The sequence below is a fragment of the Mya arenaria genome, chromosome 2 (genome assembly GCF_026914265.1).
Source record: "Mya arenaria isolate MELC-2E11 chromosome 2, ASM2691426v1".
Classification (NCBI taxonomy): domain Eukaryota; kingdom Metazoa; phylum Mollusca; class Bivalvia; order Myida; family Myidae; genus Mya; species Mya arenaria.
In genome coordinates, this window is record NC_069123.1 from 30,904,159 (window position 1) to 30,916,404 (window position 12,246).

The 12,246-nt window shown below is 35.2% G+C and overlaps 1 protein-coding gene across 2 annotated transcripts; it reads left to right on the plus strand.

Moving 5' to 3' along the window:
* Positions 1-47: 47 nt before the first annotated feature.
* LOC128223124 (progestin and adipoQ receptor family member 3-like) lies at positions 48-11,713 on the plus strand. Of its 2 annotated transcripts, none has more exons than XM_052932395.1 (6): positions 48-759; positions 1,021-1,183; positions 1,613-1,765; positions 2,249-2,446; positions 3,076-3,166; positions 10,536-11,713. In XM_052932395.1, exons 1-6 carry the CDS (start codon positions 503-505, stop codon positions 10,697-10,699), a joined length of 1,026 nt encoding a protein of 341 aa, XP_052788355.1. In that variant the 5' UTR covers positions 48-502; the 3' UTR covers positions 10,700-11,713. The 2 variants fall into 2 exon arrangements, with proteins under 2 accessions (XP_052788355.1, XP_052788364.1); XM_052932404.1 differs by lacking the exon at positions 10,536-11,713 and adding an exon at positions 5,993-9,488.
* The last annotated feature ends 533 nt before the right edge of the window (positions 11,714-12,246 follow it).

A 12,246-nucleotide genomic window follows, 5' to 3' on the forward strand; every position in this document is an offset into this window, starting at 1 on the left:
TTTAATTGGCCTGTTCGATTAAAAGTACTCTTCTCAATGGAGGTGCCTGGTGGGCATGGGAAAAACATAAACAAACAAGACAGTGCATGCATTCCCATCATAACATGCACCTGAACACGTTTGTAGCGTTCAATCAAGTTTCTTTCATTGGGATGAATGTTTGAAGTATTTGATTGAATATAGCTTTGTAGCAATTAGAATGCAATCAAACTGAAATACAAATATCCTGATTATTTTCATTTAACCACAGGCACTTCAAGTTAAAACCAGGAAGTGACTTGATTTAAAATAAGTGCCACATGGTCTGTCAACTGGTAAAGACATTCAAAAGATCATAAATACAAAAGCTTGCTATCGTACAAGAGGATATACTTGCATTCTTACATGATAATGATCCAGAGTTGCTGAAAACGAGAGGGATCAAGCTTGGGACGTGTGTACTTCGTTGAGAAGTTTCTGTTAGGAAGTCTTCTGAAAAAGTAGGAATAATTTATAGTTCATAATGATTGGAAGACCAGGGGCATGGGAAAACGTGAAAAACAGACAGACGACAGGATTGGTGAAACGAGACAGTTACCAGATACTTGATATTGAAATAAATGAAAGTATTGAAAAAACACTTGCATCAGGACTTTGTGATTTGAATGAGAAAGACATTCCTCTACATGACTATAAAGACATTCCAGAGTTTTTGCAGGGGAATCCATATGTCACTGATGGGTACCGGGTCTCACTTCCATTCAACTTGTGTTTGAAAAGGTATATACATATGTCTTTGTATAGCTAGATATTGGGTTTAATGGAATGTAACAAAAACATGTGATTAATTGATGTAATTTTCTATGAGGTGAAAAGAGTTCACATTTTGCTGCTAAAATTGAGATAATATATGTTTAAGAAGGATTCGAATGAGTCATATTTGGCTTACATTGTATTTGGGATAACTTCAACTGTAGTCAGAGTTTTTGGCATTTAATGCTTCGATATCACACATGTTGATAACATGATCTTATTTTACAGCATGTTCATATGGACAAATGAAACAATGAACATCTGGTCACACTTGGGAGGTTTCTTTCTGTTCATTTTCTTCATGCTATATGACAACATCATTGAACTCCCAAACCATCAAGGAACTGTTGCAGACCATTTGATTGTCACTGCTGGTCTTTTGTGCTATCAGGTAAGTTAAAAACTACATGCACAAATTCAATCATCTTCTATCATATCAACCTAACAATTTGATACATATAACATCATCACTTGTTTAAGAATTTTATTTAGTATTTTACACTAGCGACAACAGTTGTCTTCATGTACATTGTAGGTATGGCACTGCTTTGTGTTAGAAATGTTTGTCTTGTTTGAATATGGAGGAACACATATTATGAAATATGAACACGCGGAAATGCAGATATTGTAGTTTGTGACAACCAAATACAATCATGTACAATCGACTTTACATTTAAACAAAAGACTTTACATGTTTGTGCGCAATTATGGCATTTGTATAATCTTTATACACGGAAATAATGTTGTATACACACTTATCTATGTATAAACTATTTAAATCATTGCTTATACATAGAATTTTTTTTGATTATGATTGCAGTTTTGTATGCTGTGTTCGGCTGGATTCCACATGTTTGGCTGTCATTCAGAGCGGGCCAGTAAAAGATGGCTAGCCGTCGATCTGGCTGGCATTCTTATCGGTGTTATAGGCTGCTACCTACCTGCAGTACATTATGCATTTTATTGTCTTTCAGTAAGTACGAGTATTTTTTGTACTTGAATATAAAATCACAATCTCTAGTTTTCTTCATATTTTTATTGAATAACATATGTTGAAATCAATTTAGTTATCACTAGTTGTAGTAAAATACTTTTTTCTTGGAATTTATACCTTGAATATTTATAAACTTGTATTTGTTTTAAAGAAAATATTTCCCTTATTAGACTGATTTTTAACATATGAGCTTTTGCGCTCACTCTGCTTGTTTATCTAAAGCATTCAATTTTAAGAAGGCAGTTGGGTGCACATGCTGGTCTCCATGAGGTTCGAGGTGGGATACCAAAAATGGCTGGTGTGCAGCACCCTTCCATAACTCCTTTACTAAAGCCCTACTTGAAATATAGCTTCCGGTATTATGTATGATCACCTTTTCATGATCTAATGCATAATGGAACATTTATTTTTGCGTTTGAAATTATGTAGTGAATTCTTAATTTAACTGTTTTCATTTTGCAGATATGGAGAGATGTTTATTTATTCACAATAGCGGCATTATCTGCGTTGATAGTATTCGTACAGTTTCATCCCCAGTATTTCTCGGTTCACTGGTTCTACCAAAGAATCAGCGTCTACGTAGGCCTTGTGGCCTATGGCGTAATCCCAGCCACACACTGGTATTTCCTAAATGGGGGCTGGGGTTCCGAAGTAGTACAGGTATGTACTTTGCATTTATTGAATTATCCAATTGAAGGGACTTATCGCCCATCTTATATCAGGCATCGATATTGGACTGTTGGACGAACATGCCTGAAGCCTAATACTAGTGATTGCCATCAATAAATTTCAACAAGTCCTGCTATTTTAATTAAATCAAGAGATTTGAGCAAGCCCGGAAAACAGTGCAGGGCTTTGGGGCTTTTTGCTTATTGCGACTACTGATATATTATCTGAGTATATTTTTTTTAAGCGAACATGAATGTTATTCTAACTGCCTGCATGCCTTTCATACTTTACAATGTTGGTGTGGAAAATGGTTATACATACTGGTATACCACTCGTTCTTCCAATGGCTATATTCAATATCAAACTAAGATTTAACGTCAATTTAAAATCAGAATTCAGATAAAGATTATAATTTTATGTATATTGAATATGGACCGTGATCAATATAATTCTTATCCATTCATGTCTGAAAATAGCTTATTGAGCTTATAAATTTTTCTTGATATTATATATACCCGACTTTAAATAAAAATAATTGTATCCTTATCCTTAATTATTTAAGTAAACAAAGCAATACATAATTTTACCATACCTAAATTAATCTCCAATTGCCCTTTCAGATGTTCATTCCAAAAGTGGTTGTGATGTATATGCTGGGAATGCTGGCATTCACATTCTACATAACAAAGTTTCCAGAAAGGGTCTTCCCAGGTGAGTCTTTTACCACTACCCAATTTATATTGATTGTCGGATTTTTATGCCCCCCTTTGAAGAAGAGGGGTATATTGCTTTGCACAGGCATGTCGGTATGTCGGTCGGTCGGTCCGTCGGTAGACCAAAGCTTGTCCGAGTGATAACTCAACAATTCCTGGACGTATGGTCATCAAACTTTACATGAAGGTTGGGCCTGACCAGTAGATGACCCCTATTGATTTTGGGGGTCATCGGGTCAAAGGTCAAGGTCACAGTGACCTTTAATGGTAAAATAATTTTAAAGCTTGTCCGAGTGATAACTCAACAATGCCTGCACCCATGGCCCTCAAACTTGACATGGAGGTTAGGCCTGACCAGTAGATGACCCTTATTGTTTTTTGGGGTCATCAGGCCAAAGGTCAAGGTCACAGTGACCTTGAATGGTAAAAGGTTGTCCGAGTGATAACATGACAATGCCTGCACCCATGGCCCTCAAACTTGACTTGGAGGTTGGGTCTGACCAGAAGCTGACCCCTATTGTTTTTGGGCTCAATGGGTCAAAGGTCAAGGTCACAGTGACCTTGAATTGTAAAAGGTTGTTCGAGTGATAACTCAACAATGCCTGCACCCATGGCCCTCAAACTTGACTTGGAGGTTGGGCCTGACCAGTAGATGACCCCTATTGTTTTTGGGGGTCATTGGGCCAAAGGTCAAGGTCACAGTGACCTTGAATTGTAAAAGGTTGTCCGATTGATAACTCAACAATGCCTGCACCCATGGCCTTCAAACTTGACTTGGAGAATTGGCCTGACCAGGAGATGGTCCCTATTGATTTAAGGGGTCATTGGGCCAAAGGTCAAGGTCACAGTGACCTGGAATGGTAAAAGGTTATCCGAGTGATAATTTGACAATGGCTGCACCCATGGCTCTCAAACTTGATTTGGAGGTTGAGCCTGGCCAGAAGATTGTCCCTATTAATTTTAGGGGTCATTTGGCCAAAGGTCAAGGTCACAGTGACCTTGAATGATAAAAGGTTGTCCAAGTGATAACTCAACAATGCCTGCACCCATGGCCCTCAAACTTGACATGGAGGTTGGGCCTGACCAGTAGATGACCCCTATTGATTTTAGGGGTCAAAGGTCAAGGTCACAGTGACCTTGAAAGCAAACTCGACAATTCTTGGACCTATGGTCATCAAACTTGACATGAAGGTTGGGCCTGCCCAGTAGATGACCCCTATCGACTTTGGGGGTCATCAGGCCAAGGTCAATGTCACAGTAACTTTTAACGCAAAAAAGTTAACAAATCTTCCCCCACTGATATCTCAACAATGCCTGAACCTATGATCATTAAACTTGACATGGATGTTAAACCTGACTAGTAGATCACCCTTATTGATTTTAGGATTCATAGAGCCAAAGGTCAAGGTCACAGTGATCTTGAATGGTAAAAGGTTGTCCGAGTGATAACTCAACTGCATCTGACTTGTAGATGACCCCTTATGATTTAAGGGGTCATTGGGTCAAAGGTCAAGGTCACAGTGACCTTGAACGAAAAAAACTTGTCTTGTGATAACTTGACAATGCCTGCACCCATGGCCCTCAAACTTGACATTAAAGTTTCTGGTGACCAGCTGATGACTCTGGATTTTGTGTTCATAGAGTCAAAGGTCATGACGGTCATAACACACTTTATCCTCACACTTTAATGGTCATAATCTTAAAACAGCAACAAATCAGCTGTCATTTCGGTCCATGGATATTTCATTCAATTGTCCATATAATCCTGACAACATGGCGCTCAGGGGGGGCATAATGTTTGACAAACATCTCTTGTTTTAAACCTGTCTTTGTGGAGCTAATTAATATGAAGAGCAAGTTTTCAAAAAGTATGCGGTTAACTTTTTGGAAGCCAAGTTTATTAGACAATGCCAGTAAAAGTCTGTTAAAAGTGTATTTAATTTAAATACAATGGCTAAAATATAGAACTATAAAATGACAGAAGTAACAGAATGACTTCAATATAAGTTACCATTGCATAAACTAAGAAATCCAATTGACAGGTGAAAAGTTTTCAGACTGTTGAATTTAGTTTACCAATTAACATCTTACTTACCATATTATACATGTACAGCAAGCACATATACCTTCTCTTATAACAAATAGCTTTTATTTGTAGAAAAAACACACAGCAACACCCATCCCATTTAAAAAATGTACATTGTGTATAACTTGTCCTTACATACATTCCTTGTTAATATCATGGCTTTAATTCAATGTTTGATTGATGCTTGTGGACTATACTGTCTTTTTTTTATTTTTCAAAGTTTAACCTCGCTCCAAATTTGTTTAACTCATCAGGTTATATGATAAATTCCCAAATAAATAGTTACTACTTGGGCAAGCCATGATGTTGATGAGCAAAAGTAAACAATACATCATGATTACCAGTTCATTGTTATAAATGTTCATTTCATAAGAAGTCCTGGTACCATATTCAATATCAAATTAAGATTAAACTTAATTTTATGATCAGAATTTAAGTGCTTTAATTGGACTGTAAAACTAGTTGACTGAATGTGAACAATAAGGCATGTCTTAAAGGATAAGAATTATATTGAATATCAACCCAGGAGCGGTATTCAATAGCTAACTGATATCAATCTTAAAGTTAAGAGTAGAATTTCGATTTGACTGTAAAATTAATTGACCAGTAGACGGAATGGAATCACTGAGGTGTGTCTAAGGCTAAGAATTATATTGAATATGGACCAAGGTAAACAAAAAAGCAATACAGTTTTCAAATCAAATTCGGCCAATGACCATGATGTTTTGTTTATTTCAGGAACATTTAATTTCCTTGGCCACAGTCACCAATGGTGGCACCTGATCATCGTTATGGCCTTTGCCTTCTGGCACTCGGCTGGACGAGAGTTGCTTTACTATCAGACGAGACACGAGTGCCATGTATAACCTTCGGCTTCCTCTCCCGATCTCTTCTGGCACTCAGCTGGATGAGAGTTGCTTTACAATCAAACGAGACACAATTGTAATGTATAACCTCCGTCTCCCATTCCCAATCTCTTCTGGCTCTTGTCTGGACAAGAGCTGCTTTTCTATCAAACGAGAAATGAGTGCCATGTATAACCTATGGCATTTGTTGAGACAAGAGTTGCTTTACTATTAGACGAGACACAGGTGCCATATATATAACCTCTGGCTTCCATTCCCAACCAATTTTGGCACTCAGCCGGACGGCAGTTGCTTTATCAGAGGAGACACCTCTGGCTTCGACTCCTGACCTCATCCGGCACTCGGCTGGACAGCAGCTGCTTTACAGACGAAGCAAGAGTGCCATGTATAACCTCTAGCTTCCACCCCATCCAAACCTCTACCTGACACTGGTGAAGTGCTCTCTGGGCTTGCTCAAATTATTGGTTTTATATAGAAGGAGCTGTTGAAAATTTGGATATTAAGTACCCGGTACTATTGAAAAAATTTGGGTTTGCTCTGGGGAAAGTCTAATTTAAATGATTGTCTACCAGTTATGTTCTTGTTACATTTCAATTGATTCTGCCTGTTGTTAAAAAAAATGCAATAATTTGTATGTTAAAGAACATCAGCTTGAATGTGCAAAAACAGTCTATTAAAATTGCACATGTGCAATCTTTGTGATGTATATGTTTTTTCCGATGTTGATATATACTTGTGCGATTTGTGCTAGTTAGATGTTTTGAATAGCATGATAGAAAGTGTTAAAGGGACTACTTCACATTTAAAAGGGTCACAGATATACAGAAAAATTTATTTCCTGTGAAATGAAAACAAAATGGTTGTTACAATAATAAAACATCATCAAAAGTTCAAATTAGAGCTTTTCTTTTAATAATTATTAAAAGATATGCCATAAATTCTCTATTTTGCTAAAAAAGCTTTAAACAGGATTGGAAATTGAATTACTTTAGGCTTGAAAATACAAAATTCTGTTAAATTGGGTCACAATCTACCAGTTACTGTTTGTTTATAAACGTCAGTGATATCATATTCAATTACAACAAGGTTTAAGAAAACATTGTTTGCAAAATAAAACCTGTGAGCTATTCCCTTTAATAAGTGTCAGATAATTACAAATGACAAAGCAAACAGTATTATAAGTCAATTCTACACTGCTGCGTTATATAACACATATTGTACAGTTACATGACAAATTTGTTCAAGTGCTCCGTAGCACTTATATGTTATTTTATCTTTCTAATAAATATTGATTGTTGAAATTAAATAGAAAAATAAGTATTTTTGAATGGCAATAATAATTTGGTCTTTTAATGGTAGTTAAAAATGGCTTTTTTTAATTTTCACCTAATATGATGCAATATTTTTATAATAAATGTGAATATATTGTCAAGATACCCCGGTATGTTGAAAAATCAATATCATATGCATTTGTTGTTTACGAAACAAATGTTAAAGGTTCATTGGTTTTAATTATAAGCAGCGCATTGAAATATGGAAATAATCAAAAGCGAAATAAAATAAAATAAAAATGCATCTGTCTTGACTGCTACGGTGACTCCACAGATATGCATTTACATAAAAAAGTTTTGTATCATAATGTACTTTTAATAAGAATCAGATTTTTATAAATGGCATATATTTATTTGTTTTTTAGCAGTGGGTTTAGCAAAAGGACTATCATTGATGAAACATAGTCATGAATATTTACAACTGTGTGATTGTGTTTTACATTTGTATTTTTATGCATATTGCTCAAAATTAATGAATCTGAAGTACTAGTATATAATTGAAAACTGAATATTAAGAACATTGATAATGGGGCAATTGTTAAGAACTTTGTTAGAGTTAACGAGAGGATTAATCACATCGTTGTTAACTTATAAATGTGGAATAGTTGATGGTTTACACATATATTAAAATAAAACAAGTGCAGCTGAAACAGTTGTCACAAATCTTGTTAGAAAAACAGTATATCCATTAAACTTCCAGAGCAAAAATGATTTGATAGTTAACAATATTATTAACTTTTGATATGCATTTTATAATAGAAAATTAATAAAAAAAATTGTAGTTTTAACTTCCAGACTTTAATTAAATCAAAGTTATGACTTACCTTCCAGTTTCTTTGATATTTTGTTTCAATTATATATATCTGAAGTCATACTCAATCGTAGATTATTACACTTTTATACATTAACGTCTTCAATATATCATATATTTTTATCTTTGTTTGTGACATGTTTAATTTTAATGGCATTTAATCATTTTTCTTACACCAATCAAAACCTTAAACCTCCTTTTATTTATTTGTTATATTTTGTAAATGGCACTGCAAAAGTGAAGTATCAATGTGTGTATACCATGTGATAAATTACGTCATAAATGCTACGTCGGAAGGCAACATTCTTCTTCAAACAAAGATAACTTTAGTATTTCTTCACCATTTTAAATCAAACAGCACAGTCTACACCACTTAAGAGCCCCGCCATCGGTCTTTAAGCAGAGATTGATTGAGAGTTTAGTTTCTAAAAAAAAACTTGAACAAACATCTGACGGAGTGCTGTCAAAACATTATTTTGGAAACTGGTTTCTTGATTAGTGTTTGAGGAAACTAATCGCCAAATCAAACTCTTGTAAAAATGAAAACGGGCTCTTAAAGCGGCATAGACTACCGAACCTTTTAGTTCATCTAAAAATGATGAAGAAAAATAAGTTATCTTTGTTTTAAGTCTTCATTCAACGCAAGATGTTGCCTTACATCGTAGCATTTATGACGTAATTTATCACATGGTATACACACACTGTTAATTGTATGGTGAAGTAATGTATATGAATGTGTTGGGTTTAAAACAGGGTTGTTAACCATTTGTTCTATGATATTAATATGAAATCCTCATACTGATGTTGTATAATTAGAGAATATTACATTAGTTGGCATACAATACAAAATTTATTATATAGATACAATTATTAAATGTGGCGGCAGCAGCAGCTAGATCATTTTATAAAATATTTAACCTGTCCTATTGAAAATTGGTACACATGTTGCCAAGAGACACTACTCTCATGTTTGGCAAGGCGCATTAGAAAAACAACAGCAATAGACAAGTGATAGCAATTTGGCTTCGCAGGGCTCTTGTCTGTGATTAAAATCCAGTTATTTGACACAGTCATGTTAATTAGCACTGTTTTTATCCCTATCTATTTAATGGTTACTGTCTTGTTCCAGTTTATTGTCTGTGATGTTGCGATGTTGTTTTGTTCTCATGCAGTTGGTTTGTTAACTGTTGATATTTTTAGTCATTTAATAAAATTATCAAAATTGATTCCTGTATCTCAGTTATCTATTTAAGTACCTTCTTTAATAGTAACATTCTTTGGTAACTTTAAGATAATAAAACACTTTCAGATGCACCAGTTAAAGTTTAAGGTCATAGGTCAAGAGATGAAAGGTCACATGGCTGTTATACAGCTCATGCACTATTTGCACCACTACAATAAGCTGAACAATAAATTTTTGCTTTTGAACAATATTCCACTGATTGAAGAAATGTGAAGTACATGCTCTCAAAGTTTAAAGGTCATCTGTATAGATAAATGTAGATGTAGAGGTCTAAAGGCCAAGGTCATGGTTACATATAAGGGTTAAAGACAAAGGCCATGATTACTGATCCTTTAGAAAACAAAGGTCAAGGTTTCAGATATGGGTGTAATACCCAAGGTTATGGTTTCAGATAGGGGTCAAAGACAAAGGTCATGGTTACAGACTTGGGCGAAGGTCAAGGTCATGGTACAAATAGCCAATGAGATTGGATCAATGGCCAAGGAGTTGGTTCAAGTAGATATCAAAAACCAAGGTCATGGTTACAGATAGGGTTAAAGACAAATGGGTACAGAAAGAGGTTAAAAGAGTAAAAAACTAAGGTCATTGTTACAGATTGTGGCCCAAGATCAAGGTCATGGCTTCTGAAAGTCTCAAAAACCAAGGTCATTGGTACAGACAGGAGGCCAGTTACTAAGATCATGGTTACAGATAGGAGCCAATGACCAGGGTTAGGGTTTCAGATTTGTGTTAAAAACCTAGGTCATGTTTACAGATGGGCTCAAACAGCCAAAGTCATGGTTACAGACAGGCCAAACTATCATGGTCGTTGGTACAGACAGGGGTCAAATGCTAAGTGCATGGTTTCAGAAAAGGCTCAAAGACCAATGTCATGGTTACAGATTGGGGCCAATCTTGTGATTTAAATCATACACATGTGCTCGCGTTTTATCAATCTCTACAATAATTAATCAAGTTATAGGTGAAGTAATTATTACTAAACATAGCTGTGTCTTAGCCTGTGAGTTAACAGTGTACATTATCTTTTCAGGTTGTTTTAACGTATTTGGTTCAAGTCATCAAATTTGGCACACGGGTATTGTGGTGGCATTTAGCTGGATGCAAGTTTGTCTCTGGCAGATCATGGCCTACAGAAACACACACCCTTGCATAGATGTCACCCATGTTAAACACATCGCCATTGGGACATCATAACTTCAGGATTAACTATAATTATTGACCTTACATTGAGAACATCCTTCAACATTAGCATCATAACTACTTAGGTTAAACTTAAAACCATGAAGCAGTGCCATGTAATAGTGCTAAGGAATTTATTGGTAGAAAACTTATTGTGCTTTAAAGCTGCACTCTCACAGATTGACCATTTTGACTTCTTTTAATATTCTGGCTTAGAATGAACAAACTGTTGTGAAAATATTTGGAAACCAGTGATAGAAGATTGCTGACAAAAGATCAAATCACATTTTTTTCGTATTTATGTTTGAAATAAATGTTTTATGGCTAAAAGCGTTTCAAACACTGTTATGCAAAAATAACTTACCAGCAGTTTTCATAACATTTGAGATCTATCTTCTTGTGGGTAAATCTTATATTATCAAATTGAAGGCATTGATGCCAGAATCAGCTTATTCTGAGACAATTTTTATTAAAAAGAGTGTCAAAACTGTCAATCTGTGAGAGTGTAGCTATAAATATATCAGTGGGGTTATTAGAACTATCAGGTTGTTCCAGATGATTATTATCTACCGACAATTTATGATATCTGGAAATATATTTATCTTGGGCAGCAAATGTTTTTGCGATCAGCAATCTTTAATTATTATAATAGAGCTGGCTTTGTAATAGTTTCTGCGGTATTGTGCAATAAATGACATGAAATGTCAGCCTGCAGTCTTTATTTAGTAGTTAAATACCCCCTTTTCATCTTCAATCACATCGATATGATAAATAATATCATTGGATAATTTTGTATTTTGATTTAGATCTAATAATTATGCCCACAAACACTATATTGTCATGATAGAATCAATGTGATGCCAATTGCTCAGCCTAGTGACCTGTCAAAATAGTTTGTCAGAGGTGCTCAAAGAAAACCATTGGATTAAACAACCATGTAATCACTTGCCACGGCAGTGCTATTATTGCTTCAACAAGTGCCCAAGTTAGATCTTTTACGCTGCTCAACGATTGTAATGAAAGCACCGAATCTGCTGATAAACATGGGGTTTGGCAGAGGAGTTATTTGTTTAGCTTTTTATTATGAATTTGTGATTTCGAATAAACCCAATTATTATACATTTTAATGACTAATTTCTGTGGAAATCTGAACCCATCGATTTTGACATTCAATCTCGCATGGACATTTGGGAGATTTTGTGATCAATCCAAGACTTTCCCCAAGTGTAAAACTGGTGGAACAAATTGTCCGTATGTAATTTCTTTGCTTACTTCAAATGACTGGCTCTTGCATTTAATACGATAGGATTATAGAGACCAGTAAGATTAAGAGACAGTTAGAGTATACTTATTCCTTTTTGCTTGATTGCAACAAAAGCTGATAGCTAATATAGTCAAACTCAAGTTTATTTTTCCTGGGAAGAAACCTGGGTGAGTCCTGCTGTCCATTTTGATAAGCTTTAAGAAACGTTGAGGAACATCACATGATTAAAAGATGGACATCTCATAATACCACTACTACAGATCACTCTCCCCTCAAAAGAACATTTTGAAACAAAATA

What these genes read in the sequence shown, in the direction of transcription:
- LOC128223124 (XM_052932395.1), top strand. Translation starts at nt 503, where the DNA reads ATGATTGGAAGACCAGGGGCATGGGAAAACGTGAAAAACAGACAGACG. An exon ending in TTCAACTTGTGTTTGAAAAG is followed by an intron (nt 760 to 1,020) that starts GTATATACATAT and finishes CTTATTTTACAG; the next exon opens with CATGTTCATATGGACAAATG. An exon ending in CTGGTCTTTTGTGCTATCAG is followed by an intron (nt 1,184 to 1,612) that starts GTAAGTTAAAAA and finishes TTATGATTGCAG; the next exon opens with TTTTGTATGCTGTGTTCGGC.